The 16,464-nt window shown below is 39.1% G+C and overlaps 1 protein-coding gene across 8 annotated transcripts in view; it reads right to left on the bottom strand.

Annotated features, from left to right (window-relative positions):
• Window positions 1-16,350, bottom strand: part of LOC132261027 (cAMP-dependent protein kinase type II regulatory subunit) — a 31,715-nt gene extending 15,365 nt beyond the window's left edge. For 6 of the 8 annotated variants that reach the window (XR_009468397.1, XR_009468398.1, XR_009468399.1 and 3 more), the window contains exons 1-2: window positions 15,799-16,350; window positions 10,336-10,556 (exon numbers count right to left, since the gene is read on the bottom strand). Coding sequence is in view for 5 of the 8 variants with exons in the window: in XM_059759516.1 (XP_059615499.1) it covers window positions 10,336-10,546 (211 nt within the window). In the remaining 3 variants the exon portion in view is untranslated. Of the gene's footprint in view, window positions 1-10,335; window positions 10,557-10,686; window positions 10,706-10,753; window positions 10,773-15,798 lie in introns of those variants that run through there. The other 2 variants (XM_059759517.1, XM_059759519.1) reach the window with 2 other exon arrangements.
• Between the last annotated feature and the right edge of the window lie 114 nt (window positions 16,351-16,464).

Raw genomic sequence — 16,464 nt, 5'->3', positions numbered from 1 at the left:
CACCCGATCGCCCCTCATATTCATAAGCTTCACCCCGAAATACACTCGCTGCACTGTTTATCATTGCGCATCATCAACCAATATTCCATTGGATTTCAATAGAAACATGTAAATTATGGCATTTTTTGGGAAGAACTCAGCATAATTAAGAAAAAAACAAAGAATTTTACCAACAAGAAGCGTCGTTCGCAACGTAAATGATTTTTGGAAGGCTTCTTTGAGCACAGCACAAGTCGACCAACACTTTTCATCTTTCTGAAGGCGAGAGAAAACTATAGTTTCCAAACTTTCAGACTTCCCTAATGAATATTTATGAAAATTTGATAATCTGTAGCTTCAAATTTAGATCAATCAGCCAAACAATGTTCTCTTCTCTCTCAATATATTCTAACCTCTGCAAGTTTAGCTAACAACTAATTACATCTCTATGGCAAGATTGAGTTCAAGTTCTGCAATGTTTAGGCCACCATTTCTGCATTGCTTATCAAGTCTAAATAACACAAAAGAGAAGAAAACCTGAAAAAGGTCAGAACGCAGACTACGAATTAATTAAACAAAACCCATCTCTGTTACAATAAAGGATTTTCCAGGAAATTTTCAACGAGATAAAACACTTTGATAGCGCTCAAATTTATAATTCACACCAATTTTTCGGGCGTGAATGTAAATGTTCCCACGAGTGTTGGGTGTGATTATATAGGGGTGTTTAATAAATTATTTACTGTTTATTATACAGCAGCTCAGTCTCTCCCCATTGCAGAATTCAATTTCCGAACCGGTGGACATCGGTGGCAATCTCTTTGCTTGGTACAGCGCACGCTAAAGCCAGGATTCCGCGTGGAATTGGAGACCAAGAGAGAGAGTCTCTTCATCATTTTTCACAGATGAGAGAGAGGTAAAAAGGATGGCGAGTGAAGTGTGGCGGTTCATTGGATTTATAAATAGAGCCAAAGCAGATTCTATAGGCCATATCAGATGATACAATGCCCAGGGAAGTGATCCCTCTCCATTGCTTCTCCTCAGGCATTCATTTCCCTGGCAATCTGCTAATCGAAACTCGCTCCTCCGCACACCCCACATATTCGCAATGCTCTGCTCCACATCAAGAGCTACACTCCCTCCATGTGTGCACAGACAGAAGGCATAACATAGCAGGGAATTTCAATAAAATGGGACAACCACGAATGAGAAGAAGCAGAGATATAAAACAACCCTCAACATGTGAAGAGACTCGAGGGGAAAAAAACGCGCCACTTGCAAAAATCAATAAGTCATGAGACAAATTTTCCAGCAAATTTTCCATGTCACAAATGAGAATCATCTCAACAAAATTGTACGCGATTTATAGCTAGAAAACTCCCCTCGTCATCTTCTCACTCTCGCTCTCTCATCTATTCGAGAAACCTTCGTCACGGACGTTTAAGATTGACTTCACATCGTGTCGAGAGAATGGGTGAAAAGGTGAAAATACAAATAATCTTTTCACTAACTCATTTATTATTTTCATACACTCCCCAAACCGAAAATTTTCACGCACCAATTTACAAAGTCTTTCGCTCTATACTTTCTCATTTCGCCCACCCAATTGGTAAACACACCCCGGGAAGTTTGTTTAATTAAATTTAGCCGCATCCCTAGAGAGAGCTTTCCAAATAATTTAAAATTTAATGGTAGATTCTCTCTACACGAGCACGAAAGTTCATTTGATGTGCAATTGAACAGGAAAAAGTCAATTGAATTGATGACTTTGGAGAGGAAAACTAACATAGAAACACCTTAGAAATGATTTCTAATTGAAAATTGCTTCAAGTATAGAATTTATGGCAAATATTCGCTGTTTACAGTTGACAACTTGTAATTTGTATGGCGCTTTGACACGCTATCAAACACATTTGACCGTGGATTTCCTTTGAAATCTTCCAGTATTGAGTATAATTTACTTTACAACCATAATTTGAGAGGAATTTATAGCTCATTATAATTTTTACAGCTCAGGGCATAATTCTGACCAAAAAGTCACTGTCAAAGAAATACAACGTCTCAAGGTAAAGAAAAACAAGGCGAAGGAGAAATTGTGATTTTCAGCCAGCAGAGAAATAAGGGATGAAAAACAATAATGTAAAATGAAAAGACAACAAATTTGACAGAAAGAATCTTCTCATTGTTTGACCATTTTTTTTTCTTCACGGGAAAATTCACTGTCCTTGTTGTTTCATTCAACTCCCAAGGATTTCCTCTCTGTGGCCTAAGAAGGATTTACTGGGCGAAAAGACCGCTTCGCTAGGGTTCAACAATTCCTTTCTACTTTCTTCACCCTCTCGCGCTCTCTCAATAATATCATATCACACTCACTGCCATAACCCTTGAAAATTTACATTCTCCACACTTCGGCAAACAGCATTTTGGATGGAGAAGAACACTCTTTTCCGTGGGTGTGATTGAAAAATTTTTCGCTACAGTCTGGCAAATCGGAGATTTTCCCCTTCCTTCCTTCCAAAACACACCATCTTGTTGTGCGAATGTGTGTTCACTCGCCTTCATTCATCTGATGGTCAATCGCAAAGTGGCTGAGATATAGCGTGGAAATTCAATTTGCACGAGACTCGATCGAAGAAAAATCTCATATCCACAGCATCTCTTCTATACACAATTCCAACACTATACAATCCTTTCGATTTCTCCCACGCATTTCATTATATCGAAGCACACCCAAGAATTCGATTTACTCTCTTTCCCTCTCTCAAGCACATTCGCTAGACGTTCATTGATGAAAATTCTCCCAATTTCCCTCCCTCTCCGCGCACTTCTCACAGTGTCAAACAATAAAAATGCTACGTGCTAAACTGAATTTTCGAGATGGGCGACACACATAGAAACAGAGGAACAAAAAGGGATTTGAGTGGGATTGGCAGTGAAAAGTGTTGATAGTAAAATAGCCTCCATTATTCTATAAAAAGGCAAAACGTCTCTCCATTCTCTGTGGCAACATTGGCGAGCTCCATTGCATAACTCCGTGTTACTAAATTATTAATTGCAACCTCCTTTTTCTGCAACACGATCTCGAAAAGTGCATTAATGCAACCTGTTGTTTTTTCATCTAATCACAACACTGCAATTTATTCACATCCATAAAGTGAATTCTCCTCATCTTGACTGCCTTTCGCAATTGATTCTTCATCATTCTGAGAGCGATGGAAGATAGAGAAAGAGAGAGAAAATAGACGCGATCACATCTCTTTATGGCCATTATTAAACACACATTACACTCTGTTAATTTGATTTATATTCTCTGCGAATATGGTTTTCCCTTTTTCTCTCAAATTGAGACGCAATTCTGCGGTCACAACACACAAGAGAAAAAAAAATTCCACTGGCTCATGTTCTTATCCAAAAGCTGTGCATCTGTCTGCCATAATATATCTGAAACATCTCCATTAGATGCAAACAATAATAATAATGTTCTCAATTGGCTCAGAGAGAATAACCATTCCTTAATGAATGCAGCAAATTGCAAACGTTTGCCAGAGCCACATAATAAATAAATTGCAATAATTGACAAATTGTCGTGTTTAAATAAATTAAATACACTTGAACTATGTGACTTGAATGTATCATTAAATGCAATTAACTATTCTTTTTTGCACTCTCTCATAAAAGCTCTTTCACCTTCGACGCCAGCCTCTAAGCTCACGCCATTTGTGGTCAATTTAAATTCACAACAATCCTAATATCAACTCCACTCTCAATTTAATGTCACACTCAGTCTAATGCAGAAAAAATGCCAGACGCTTGTGTGTTTTTAGCGTATAATTATCTTACAATTGCCAATAATAATTTGCTAAATACTGTGCGTGATAATTTATTGACAAAACGCGCCATGCTGAAAATTGCATCCATTTCATAGCCAATTGCATTGAGTGTCTCAGCCGTGCAGCAAATGCACGCTGAATCACCCCAAAAATATCCCCATTACTCATCATCATTGGCACACAAATTGTGCGTACGAGTCGCAGACGTGACGTCACCGATTAATTGCTCATCTCAGGAGAGAAAGGCCATTTTGGCCACAACACGCGGTGCGCCAACTAACTCCCGATCGCGAGGAATCTATTTAAAACACACATTTGTGTAAATATTTACACTCTAGATCGCATCTCCTTCAGCTTTCTCACTTCACCCGCCAATGTTATATTTATACATAACATTTTCCACCCCTTTTTCTCTCACTCATCTCGTGATGCCGCATATTTTATTAATAGACAATTCTGTACGCAACACAAGCCATTATTTATTAAAATACCAATAAAATTTATGCCTCTTTCGCGACCACTTCAAGCACTTGAAGACATATTTTCTTTTCATTTCACCTCTGCGCCCTATAAAGAGGCCAGGAAGTTACGTAAAATGTCATTTGATGTGCACATGATGAATAAAACTAGAGCCGAGAGTGAATTTACTTTTTGCTCCGTAAAATATTGAAAGGCTCTCTTTCCGCTCTTCCTCCTCTCAAATTTCCTGCACAGCAAACGAAACACTCTTTTCATCCCCTTTTCAAGTGTATTAAAAGCATTTTGTGCTCTGTGCAAAATTAAGTGCATTAGAAAGTTGAAAAATCATCAAAATGTAAAGAGCTTTTCTAGAATATTAGGAAATTGCATCCTTTTCATCTCACAATATTTTATTTACTGACTTCCGCAATTTATTTAACATGTGTGATCACAAAGAGTAGTGATACTCTCAATTAATTAAAATACTTAACCATGTAAGGCTGATAGGATTCTGACAAGAGAATTATTATTAGATTAAATCTATACTGAATGTTTCCAAATTAGAACAAAATTTCCGAGCAAACGAAGTGAAATTAGTGCAGCAATATTTCAAATGTGAGTAAAATTGTCATTTTTATGATTTATAACTAACTAAACTCTTCAAAAATGCTTTCAGCAAATAACATGCAATTAAATGCGCATTTCAATGTATAATTTCACAAAATACACTCAAATAAATTGGCATTAAGCATCCCGTATAATTAGCATAAATTAAATTAATGCTCATTGACAAATTCATGCTGACAGAATTCAATTAATCTTTGATGATTCTCAAAACTAATTCACCACAGTGATGCCATATTGACAAATGCTGTTGGAAGTGTGGTCACAGTTTGGCAATGCAGTCAAATATCGATTCGCCCTCGAGTACATCTCTGAATATCTAATAATATTGATTATGTTTCATCTTCTGTCACGACAATATGATAAAAATAAGCCCTCGTCTCTCGATATCAGCCAAAATAAAGGGCAAAACTCAACAAAAAAATGTCACATTTTCCTCAGCAGAGACGATGAGGCAAAAATATGAGGATGAAATAGAGAGATACAGTATTATTATCTTCTCTATGATATCACATTATTATGACGAGAAACCTTCATTTCGACAAACGTGAGCATATCTTCGGAATACCTTCATTCGCCTCATTCCCAAAAGTAGAGCGCCAGACAATTCATGGCGGGTATTTTTCAGCTAAACAAAAATACACCCCTGAAAATTTGTGCTCATCTCTGGAAGCATTACAATTCCCTGCTGTCAATGTATCTCTCCAAATACAGCGCGTGTGATGTGAAAAAATGCACGATAAAATGCTAAATTCTGAACATTGTCACTCAAATAATGCCAAGAAGTGTAAGTCGGCTCTGTTCTCAAAATTGTCTCTTGAGCATCATTTGAAATTTGCCTCGTGTTGGAACTTTCGCAGGGAAAGCCCGGAAAATCCCTCCCTTGGCAGTAATATTTCCTTCAATGTGCTCCCCTTTTCATTTGAACGACTTGAGCATCTCAATTCATTTCCTCATCTCGTCACTGTACGTCTTCGCTCGCTCCTTTGGCAAATCATCACATTTGAATGGATAAAATCTGCAAAGAGATTCGCCCTCTATTCCAACAATCGCACACACGCACCGCATCGAGCGGAACTCCGAGACAGCGCGGAAAAAAGACCTTCACTGCGAAAAATTCGTGAATCCAATGCAAATACTCCTGATTTCTGGGGTTTTTAGGTTCAGGTTTTATGCAATTTCAATATATTGGTTTAAAGAAATCTTTAGATGGTTTGTTTTTACATAGAAACTGAACTTTGAAATGCACTTCAAGCAAGCACAGCAATTTCGTAATAAAATAAACTCGATTTCAGAACTCAAGTTTCACTCAACTCAATTTAAAGTTCTGTCCGGAGGTGAGTAAGATATTTCTACTGGAATCTTATAACGTCTTTTTTCTAATCTTCTCTCTTTATTTACCGACTGGAATCATGTCTAAATTTTTCTCTCCACCGAAATAATTTTTACAGCAATTCCAGTCAGTTTTTTCTCAGTGTTGCAGCGTGCAAAAAGCCTTTATTTAAGAATACCGAAAATGTTTTAAAAGCCTCCGAAGATTGAGGGTTAAAACGGATGCCATTGCGACCCTTTTACCCCTGAATTCGCCTCTCCTTTCCGCAACCCAGCATCGTTTCTCTGACCTATTGAATTTTATTGCGGCTACACTTTATGTTCATAAGTTTTTAACTCACTAAAATAGACATGACGAAATAAATTATCTGCTCCACGTGCGTGAGGGCGAAGCATCGGTGGGATTTCCGGCGCTCAGAGGCCTTCGGGGCCCAAAGTGATGTCATTAGGATGGGAAATAAAACGCTTGCAATCACTAAGGACGTGCCACAGCCACCCTCTTGTCTATCAAGACCACCATCTTTTGCGAAAAATTTAACACAAAGTGTCGCACAGTTGTATTCTTTCCCTCTTTTCCTCCCCCGACTTTGCCTCGCTTCCTTTTTATCATACAGTCAAATCCATATCCACCCTCAATTCGCCCCACCAGAAAGAGAGATAACAAATTTTTCACAGTCCAAGAAGTGGATTTCCATCCTCACCCCACACCCCAAAGCCTTCCCATCTCGGGAGCAAATCAATACGATATCACAGGGAGAGAGAAGGACAGCAGAAAGAGGAAGAAACCAATAAATAAAATTTCCCTTCCACATCCTCTTCTCAAACCCACTGTCATATTCCATATGAGAGCTTCTATTTATAGTTTAAAATCAACTCCCACACTTACACTAACCTTTCCCATTTTCCACCTTTGCCATCTTCGCCCTCATGATGATGTAAACTCCTAAACGGTGCACTAAATTGACGCTGTTTGTGTGCTTAAATAAAAGCAACCGTCAGTTAATTAACCACTAACCGCCACGCAAGACATTTGATATCGCTGTTTTTTCTCCTGTTAATATAAACCCTAAAATAGGGCAGAGGAATGCCGTTTTAGCCCAATTTTTACCTATTTTTCATTAGAGAAATTAAAAAATTAATTCTTCTTTGAATAAAACAAGCATTTGCATTCAACTGCAACTACAATTTTACATCTCAGTCAGGCTGTTTATTGAGTGAAATAAACGTTCAATATTAATTTTCATTTATGAAAAAATACACTCTGCATATTAAAAACAGGATGACAAATAAACAACAATACGGCTCTCGTGCAATACAAAGCATTCAATATTCATCTCCATCGCGCTCCACCCTCCCCTAAGCGCCTCCTGCGGAATTCTCAATTGAAAACATTCAGCAGGTGAGCTCATTGTTGTGAGCGAAATGGCATCATTGATTTTTCCCCACTCTGTGACGCCCTTTCGGCTTCCTGGCAACGTTTTCGCGACCTCTCCAAAGTTCCTCTGCGCCTTCATTAATATTCCGGATGGTATTGTCTTGCAATGCGCTCTCTGTCTCTCCCTCTCGACCCGCACTAAACGAAATAATTAGTATGTTTTCATGGCTTGCGTATTATATGCCTAAATGCGATTTTTATCGCAGGTCCACAAAATATCTTTGGCTCAGCACAAAAGCGCCCATCGCCAGAGTCGCTGTGTGTTGATGAGTTGGAAATAAAGAGATGCGATAAGAAAAAAATCCTCTCAATATGTTTACAACATTTTTTCTCCCTCCTTTTCGTCTTTCTGTTTTTTTTGTGCTCCAGCCATTTCTGCTGAGATTTGAAGACTTGTAATTTGCCTTTAGTATCTTGGGAAGGACTTTTTGGTCAAGTTAATTTGAGAATAAAGTCAATATTGATGTTGTGTTTTGCTTGGGCACAAAAAGCATTGCCAAAAAATACACTTTTCCCCTCGACACACAAGAACAAATAGCCATTGAGTATCGACGCTATTCCTTTCCCAGTGAGACATTCTAAGAATAGAAAGCATCCTCCGTCTTTCATCTTCCTTGCCGTCCTTTTCCCCCCCTCAGTAAATCGATATTCAGGCGACTGATGGGAATTTCAGAGACTTCACACACCATAATTGAACTTAAAGTTCGCTCCACTTGAAAATTCACACATGAAAAGCACACTTTTCCCTATGTTACATTCATTTCCTATCTCTGCTTTCCGTATCGCACATTTTTCGTCTCCCTTCCTCTCTCTCTACCGAATTTTTTACCATCGTCACACGAAGCCTTGCATGTAATTGTGCTTTCATATATTTTCATTTCATTTGCCCAGTGCGCGAATTGAGTCAAATGCCAAATGTTAAATTACACTCTCAATGTACATAATATACACGCTCTCTTTTTTCTCTCTCATCATCTGTTGGAATCCGTGAAAAATATTCACATCGAACAAAAAATACGCTTCAGCACACAAAAGGATGGTAAAATATCAATACTTTCCACTGCATGAGATGAAAATAGACGGCAAAGTGAAAAATTGGTGGATTTCATGACAAAATACACACTTTTGCCCTGACAATCGTTGATAAATTGAGAAATTGCGATGCAAATTCCACCCTCAGCGTCCCAAACTCAATTGACCTTCATTCAATTCACTTCGAGATTGAGCCACGAAAAGACAAATAACATTAAATTGCCACAAATTAGTGTGAGTTGTGACGAGAAAAACTTTTCCATTAATCTCAATTTTTCGGCCAAATTTACTTCCACGAGGAAAAATTCTAATTTCGCCACGCGAAAAGAAAAACTCAATTTGATATTTTCTTCCACAGATACTAAAAATTTATCCCACAAACTTCTGTGGGCGATAAAAAAATGAGCACAAGAGAGAAACTTTCTGGTTAGAATTACACGCAGAAAGCGCTATATTTGAGTGACTCAACTTGTAAATCTTCTCACAAGGGGAAGAAATTCGCCAAAAATATGTACACCACTTATTCAACACTTTATCAGCAGCTGTTGTCACAATTTAGCTCTTCACTGTGCTTGAATTTCATAATCTTCGAATTGATCTTTCCATTTATTTCTGTAAAATTCAAAACATTCATTTGCTATTTTTTCATCCAAAATTTATCTCTTTGATCAAAATCACGCTCTCGTTCCAAAAATGGAGCTCCAAAACTTGATTAAATTGATTTCTTTGCAGTGAACTAATTCCAAGGAATGAATATTGTAAATACTTCTTAATACTTCCGTTGACCTGAACACAATTTCCAACCGCAACATCTTTCCTTGTCTTCCATTCCTTTCGCTACTTTGCATTTGGCCATCCATTTCGCCAGGAAAATCGCGTGACAATTGCCCATAAATGCACTTTAGCCCGTGTCACATTCTTGTATTTCATATTTTTCCGTCTCTGCCAGACAATCGAAGAAGAAGTCAAACATTCAACCACCCCTTTTTCCACTGCTTCAAATACACGGAAAAATTGTGTTGCAAAAATAAACGAGAAATATATATATATAGCACGGAAAAGCAAAAAGGTAGATAAACACTGAAAAATGCACAACTTGACGTTCCCTTGAAGTTGCGCGAGCTTTTGCGTCACTCCAAATGGCATTAAACTGAAAGTAGCATTTTCTCAATCGCGTTCTTCCACACGTTCTCGACACATTTCAATAGGACTTCTTGTAATTGGTGGCAAATGTTGGCTAAATTGGGTCACATTCACACCCACAAAAAGCCTCCATGACCGCAGTCAAAGGGGTAAATAATGTGCCTTCTCTGGTGAATTGTACTCAACTAAAGTGACATCAAAGATAGCTTTAAATTTGAATGCGAGAAAGTCGTATTGAGGCAATTTCTCTCATTCAAAGTCCTCTATGTCCGAGCAAGAATTAAGCAATCACATCTTTCTCAGTCTGTTAAGCATTGTATGTCTGCAGATAAAGCCTCCGATTAGTGCAGATCGGCACAAATATTCACCCCTTAACGCTGACATTAAACTTTCAGCCTCAAGACTCACTCGATTCGTGACATGGGTCCGGAAAATCTACGGCCCGTGTCGAGAGGTTGATACTATTTGCCAGGGGAATTGATTTTCTATCAGCACACTCACCTTCCTCCTGGGACATCACGCTCTCATCCGGCGAGGGCGCCTCCACGGCCACCATATTTGTTTTACGATTCTCCTGCAGTCGCGTGAAGAACTCTACAGCATAATCCACCACATCGCCCGGCTGCTCCAAGAGGTAGGCTATTGAGAACTCTAGCAGGACATCACGAAGGCCGTCAGGAACTTGAATCCGTTGCTTCGTTTGGTTAGACATATCGTGAAGTCTGCCAAGAGAGAGTGAGAGGAAACAAGCGCTCAATGCAGGAAAAGCATCTGTGCAAATACATATTATTAAACATTCGCGAGGAATTTCAAGAATATATACACACTGAATATGGAATGTTGAAAATTTACATATAAATTTTCAGCCAAAGTCACGAGGAAAAAAAAAATACGCCAGCATCACCACAAATATTCATACATCTCTGATTACATTCGTCGTCCAGGACAAATGAAAATTCTATTGTGTGACTTTTTCCTCTTTTCTCCCTCGCTGTTTTTTCAGCTGAATGTGTCCCTTTTAATAAAAATTCCATCAGAAGATTAATGTAATTGATGATATTGATGTGCTTTTTCCCGTAATTCCTTTATTTCCACCTTTCCTACTTCCATATTGCCATTGAATTTTATGAATACGCAGAATAATAAACTTTTATGTATGCAGACTTTAAGCCATAAATAGACATGAAAATAGCATTTCAACATTTCACATCTCTATTGTGCTTCCTTCCTTTCTCTCTTTATGCTCAACTCTTCCTTCAAACTCCGTTCGTTAGCAAGCACAACTCTCTAAGTTTGATTTGGCGTCTTCGAAACGAACATCGGAAGTTTATCTGACTACCGATAGTGGCGCCGATTTAGAAAATTCAACTTTATTTGAGCTTTTCCAATTGAACTTCAAGAATAAATTACAGACGAAAATTTAGGCTTAGTTACAATAGAACATAGAAAAGAGTTTTTCTTGTACATCAGAATTATTTAAACGTAAAAATAATAATGACTGAAAGCAGTTGGCATTGATATTTCCAAATTGGCTGTGAAAACTTATGTATATCATAATGTCAATCATTAGCCGATACAAATTGCAATTTGTGCAAATTTATTTCAAAATAAATATTTATAGAATTTTTATATATTGAAACCTGTGCAAATGCACTTCGTTTCCGTTGCGCAGCATTAAATAAATCATAAACCTCGTTGGCAATCATCCATGAAAAAGTGTGATAAAATTTTTACACTAGGCTGTGACGTCATCGCAAATCGGCCATATTGGATAAATCCAGTGCTTTCACTTTTCAGTAAATAAAGAATTGACTCTCAGCGATCCTCGGTCGTCAATTGGAGCAAATTCAATTGATTATGAGTGAAAAGAAGTTATGCAGAGTATGTGAGAAAGTTCTTCGTGCGTTCTGTGCTTCAATTCTCCCTTCTGTGGCGAAAAGGGCGCTTTTGCCGTGGAAGACTCAAGCTCACGTGCCAATTAAAAAGTTATTCCCCTGAAGTTCTCCCTCTTCGCGCGTGAAACATTCGAGACTCCGCACCTCAGCCCCAAATTTGTCCCACACATTCTCAACATCTCTATCTCTCCCTCTCTCTTTTCCCGGCTTTTCCGCCCTCGCGGGAATTGTGAGCTTTATTGCAGAACGGGCGGAAAATATTTGCACAATATGAGGGCGACCCATTGAATTACAACTTAATTGAGGTGCGAGAGCGACAGTCAAGGTGACAATGAGACACAAGAACGTGTATTTCCAGGCATGGCAAAATTTTAATGACACCCTCAGTGCACATTTCTTTCTCCCAGTGAAACATCCAATAAATCGCCAAACATGCGCCATTCTCTCTCTTGGGGAATTCTCACCCAGCGAGTTAACAGAATTAATTGCATTCCAGCGAATAAAACAATTCTCAAGCCGATGAAAATCACCCCTTATTGAACACCCTTCCTAATGAATTAATAATTTGGCATTCATATTTTGTCGCACGGGACAATTTTTTTCCCTCAATGGAATGTCTCCTCTCTCGTTTTTTTCCATCGTCCCCCACTTTTGACAAGCATCGCACTTTTCCATCGAATTGCAAAGCAATTTGGAAAAGGAGGAAAAAGTGCCGAAAAGAAAGAAAATCAACGTGAAATTCATTCAACGTTGCTGGAAGAAATCAATTTCCTTTTCCACCCGTTGGAAGTTCACAAATTTCAAATTGGATGTATTTCCATGCGAAATTGATGTTGAAATGAAATTGTAGAGTTGAATACAAATTGTGCTCTTCTCCACTTATCTGCATCACTTTCAACTCTGTTCTCATTTCCTTCAACTCTTGCCAGACGTCTTGGAAAATCCAACATTTGAGTATCAATTAATCACTTCTGCTTGTTCAAAGAGCGCACACATTTTGATAACAATTGAGCAGCAGAACTCACGAATCTTTTTTTCTCTAATGTGCTCACAAATTGCCAGTGGATCAGTGCCAATGATCGTGAAAACAGAGTGAGTTTGCGGCAAAAGTGATTTAATTGAGTGAAAATTGTGAATTCATCTCTGCAGCATTCCTCCCTTGCACGATCTTCCTTCTAATCTTATCACGCGTCAACTGATATTCCTTCCCAATTCAAATATCACGCTCTCTCCCTCACTCGTCTTCTGACGCGATGCCGCGCTATCAGGCAATAAACAAAGAATTATCTCCATAATATGCGTGTAAAAGCTGTATTACGCGAAAAAAAACGGCGTGTATTCGTGCAGAAAATTGGTTCGTCACGATAGTCTGCCAGAGGCCGCAAACACACAATATTAGTTGAATTTTTGAGCTCTTTGCACGCGGCATTCTCATCTTGGCGGTATTCATTCTACATTTTCCTGCTAATGGCACATCTAAATTCTTGCAAATACTCTCTATGGCTCAACACCCACTTGTTTTTCATCCCCAGTCAATTATTGCCAAGGAATTCTCTCTTTCTTTCGCTCTCAGCGAGAAGACAGGATGCCAGGAATGGAGAACATCCACTTTCATTCGCCATTCGCGCGAGTTTTCTTCTTCAATTTCTCACCGGATCTTCCCTCAAACGCAGGGACGCGAAACCTTTCCACTGAGTCCGAGGCTTTTCTTCATAGCATTTCACCTTTCCAAGAATGACACTATTTATAACTTAAATTCGCTAATAATAGAATTTTACCAAAAAGAACATTTTTACTGACTTTTCATGGCCAATCAAGAAGTTTCCATATTTCGAAGACAAGTTTTACTGCACAATTTGCCTGAACTTCAGTTGAAGATCATCAATCGCACTAGCAAAAAAATCCCACAGCAAATATGAACACGTGACATTTATTGAAAAAAATTACATGTTTGTTCAAATGAAATTGACTTTCATCCTTATTAAATCTCATGTGAATTGCAATTGCCAATCATTGAACATTTTTCAGCCATAAGACACGCAATTCATTTCCTCTCGCAATATAATCGGCCAGTGGTTTTATGGCAAAATGATATTTGCAAAAGTAATATCAATTCAATGGAAATCCATACATTATTTATTGAGCACATCAGCGATTGTCCATTATTATTTATTTTACACCGTATGCAAATCAATTGAGATTGATTAATTTTTCACGACACAACATTTATCACAATTTTCTTCTGATTTGAATTCTAAATGCCACAATTTATATTAGCTTTTATCACATAGAAAAAGCCTGATTATTATAAATATTCCCGGGTGGTTATTTTTAGAAAATCAACATCCTCGAAATAGAGGAAAATGGACATTTTAAAGTGAGTGTATTTCAGGAAATTCACATGTGTGTGTGTGTGGAAATCGCCCACGTTTTTCTGGCCTAATTGGATGAGGAAATACAGCACGCAGACGAATTAATTAGCCATCCCTGACTTAATCTTCTTTTTTCAGAATCAACTCGCATAAAACACACCACTTATTGTTGATACCCACGAAAAGCATTCGTCCCAATAATGGGCTTTCCGTCGAATGAGTACTTCTGCCACGGGCAAATAAAAGTGAATGAAGAGCGAGAGCGAAACAACTAGAACAATTTTCTCTAGTTGCAGAAAAGCTGCTTTCTTTCCCAGAAATAATTCCACTCTTCGCAGTTTTACTACTCGCACAAACAGCATCTAATCCTTCAATTTCGCAACCTAATTAAGAATCCGCTTCTCTCTCTCATCCCCGGACGACGGAAACGCGTTCGAAGCCACCTTAAGGAAAGGCGGAGCCACGAAAAACAAGATCCCCTGGCAAATAGGCCTATTTGCAGCAATGTGTCCTTGCTAAATATTCAGGAAAACGGATGTCCTTTCCTTCTATTAATCCTCTAATGATATTCAAATGAACTCTCGTTGAATTCTTATAAATTCATCCGTTTTTGGATCATGTTTTACACATTCTAAGTTTCAAGGATGCTTAAGAAATTGCTCAAGACTTGATCTGAAGCTCCTAAACTTTCATTTTTTGCTTCTTTTATCGATGACATCTTGTATGTGAATTTATATGCTAAAAGGTAAACTGAGGAATTTGTGTGTTTTCAACAGCAGTACAAAAAAATGCCAAAGAGTATTTTTCTGAACACTGATCACTCTTCTTCTTGCGACTATATTGAGGGTCTTTTTATGAAAGATCATTAAATTCTTCAGTTTTCGAGATTATTTTGGGATCGAAATCGCCCCAATTTCCCCTAATAAAAGTCCACCTTTTCCTCTGATTGGCCACAGAGGGGAAAAAAGAGCGAAAAATATCATTTTATCAGCGAGATATAAAACAATAAATTTACATTTTGATAAAATGTGTGGTGTTTGCACACATTGTGCCTGCAAGTTAGGTAATAATTTGCTTGAATTAGTCAACTCATGATATACAGCACGGCAATATTTATCAGCCTTCAACATCCAGCTTCTAATCCTAAATCCATAGCTTAATCACAGACTTAACCAACACTTTCGCAGATTGGCGCACTTTCTGTGCTTCTCCGAAGTGTGTTATTCCGTGCTGATTGCAGAGTTGATTGCTTGATATTCTTCAAATGCAATAAAGATAGCGATTATCAGCAAGGATTTGCCGAGCGGTCAATGAATTTTTTTCACGCACAAGTTCAGTGTTGCAACAATTGCAATGAGTGCAATTGTGAATTGAGGCTAATCTTCTCTCTCCCTCTTCAGGCGCGCTTTAATTAGTTTGTCACGGCGGAGGCGGAAAATCAAGATAAGAAAAGCTCATTTGCGGCTGCAAGTCGAGTGCAAGAGTCGTAAAACGGCCGCCGCGGGGGCGGATTTTTCCATATGTTCGATTTTTCCGGGGCGCACAAGGTGAAAAGTCGCCCCGGTGCGGATTTTCCGGGCCTCTTCACCTGGGGTGTGCGACAGTCTGGGGTGGAGTCCTGGGAAGTGTCCGGGGGTGAGCGAAGGGCTTTTCCGCGGGCGCCCGCAAAGCCATTGATTTTTCCCTTTAACACTCACCACTCTCTCGTGTGGAAATGCTGCACTTTTCCTCCCAATGTCGCGCGCTCTCCGGCCAGTGAATTCGTCTGGAGACAGGTGCTCTTTTCTCCTTCCTTCACGCGCGACGAGCCACAAAAGAAGAGAGCACGAAGAAGGTATTTTTCGATGGCGCTAAAGAGGCCCTATTTCTCCACAATTCCCTCTGGTTCACACACTCGGCACTCGCTCACACATCACTCGAGCAAATTTCACGGGACTGTAATTCAATTATCGAGCTATTTCCACTGTTTTTCCATTGAACTCCAATGCACTCAACGCACAATCCACTCACGTCTTCCCCGAAACAAAATGGTGGCACACGCCGAGAGCTCTTCGAGTGGCTCTTCGCGAGGCCTATTCAACCCCCCACCATCTCACCTCGACTGACACTTTCTCACCACTCCATGTTGCTCAGTGTTGCTCAAGGGCCAGAGATCTGGGCGGCTGTCAGTGCAAGAAGTAAACAACGCGGCGTGGCTTCAGAACGAACAATCCCCTGAAAAACACCGCGAAATTCCGCGAATATGTATGAAGAAGAGACCAAAGCGATGCGTGAGAGTGATTCGCATCCTGTTTACCTTCAGTTGGCGCTACTGTCGCAGTTCTTCGATGAGAATCTCGACGGCGAGACGCTGACGGAGATTC

Source organism: Phlebotomus argentipes, unplaced genomic scaffold, assembly GCF_947086385.1.
Source record: "Phlebotomus argentipes unplaced genomic scaffold, Phlebotomus argentipes genome assembly scaffold_18, whole genome shotgun sequence".
NCBI classification, from domain to species: domain Eukaryota; kingdom Metazoa; phylum Arthropoda; class Insecta; order Diptera; family Psychodidae; genus Phlebotomus; species Phlebotomus argentipes.
The sequence above is the reverse complement of the archived record's forward strand: the minus strand, read 5'-3'. Positions and strand labels throughout refer to the sequence as shown.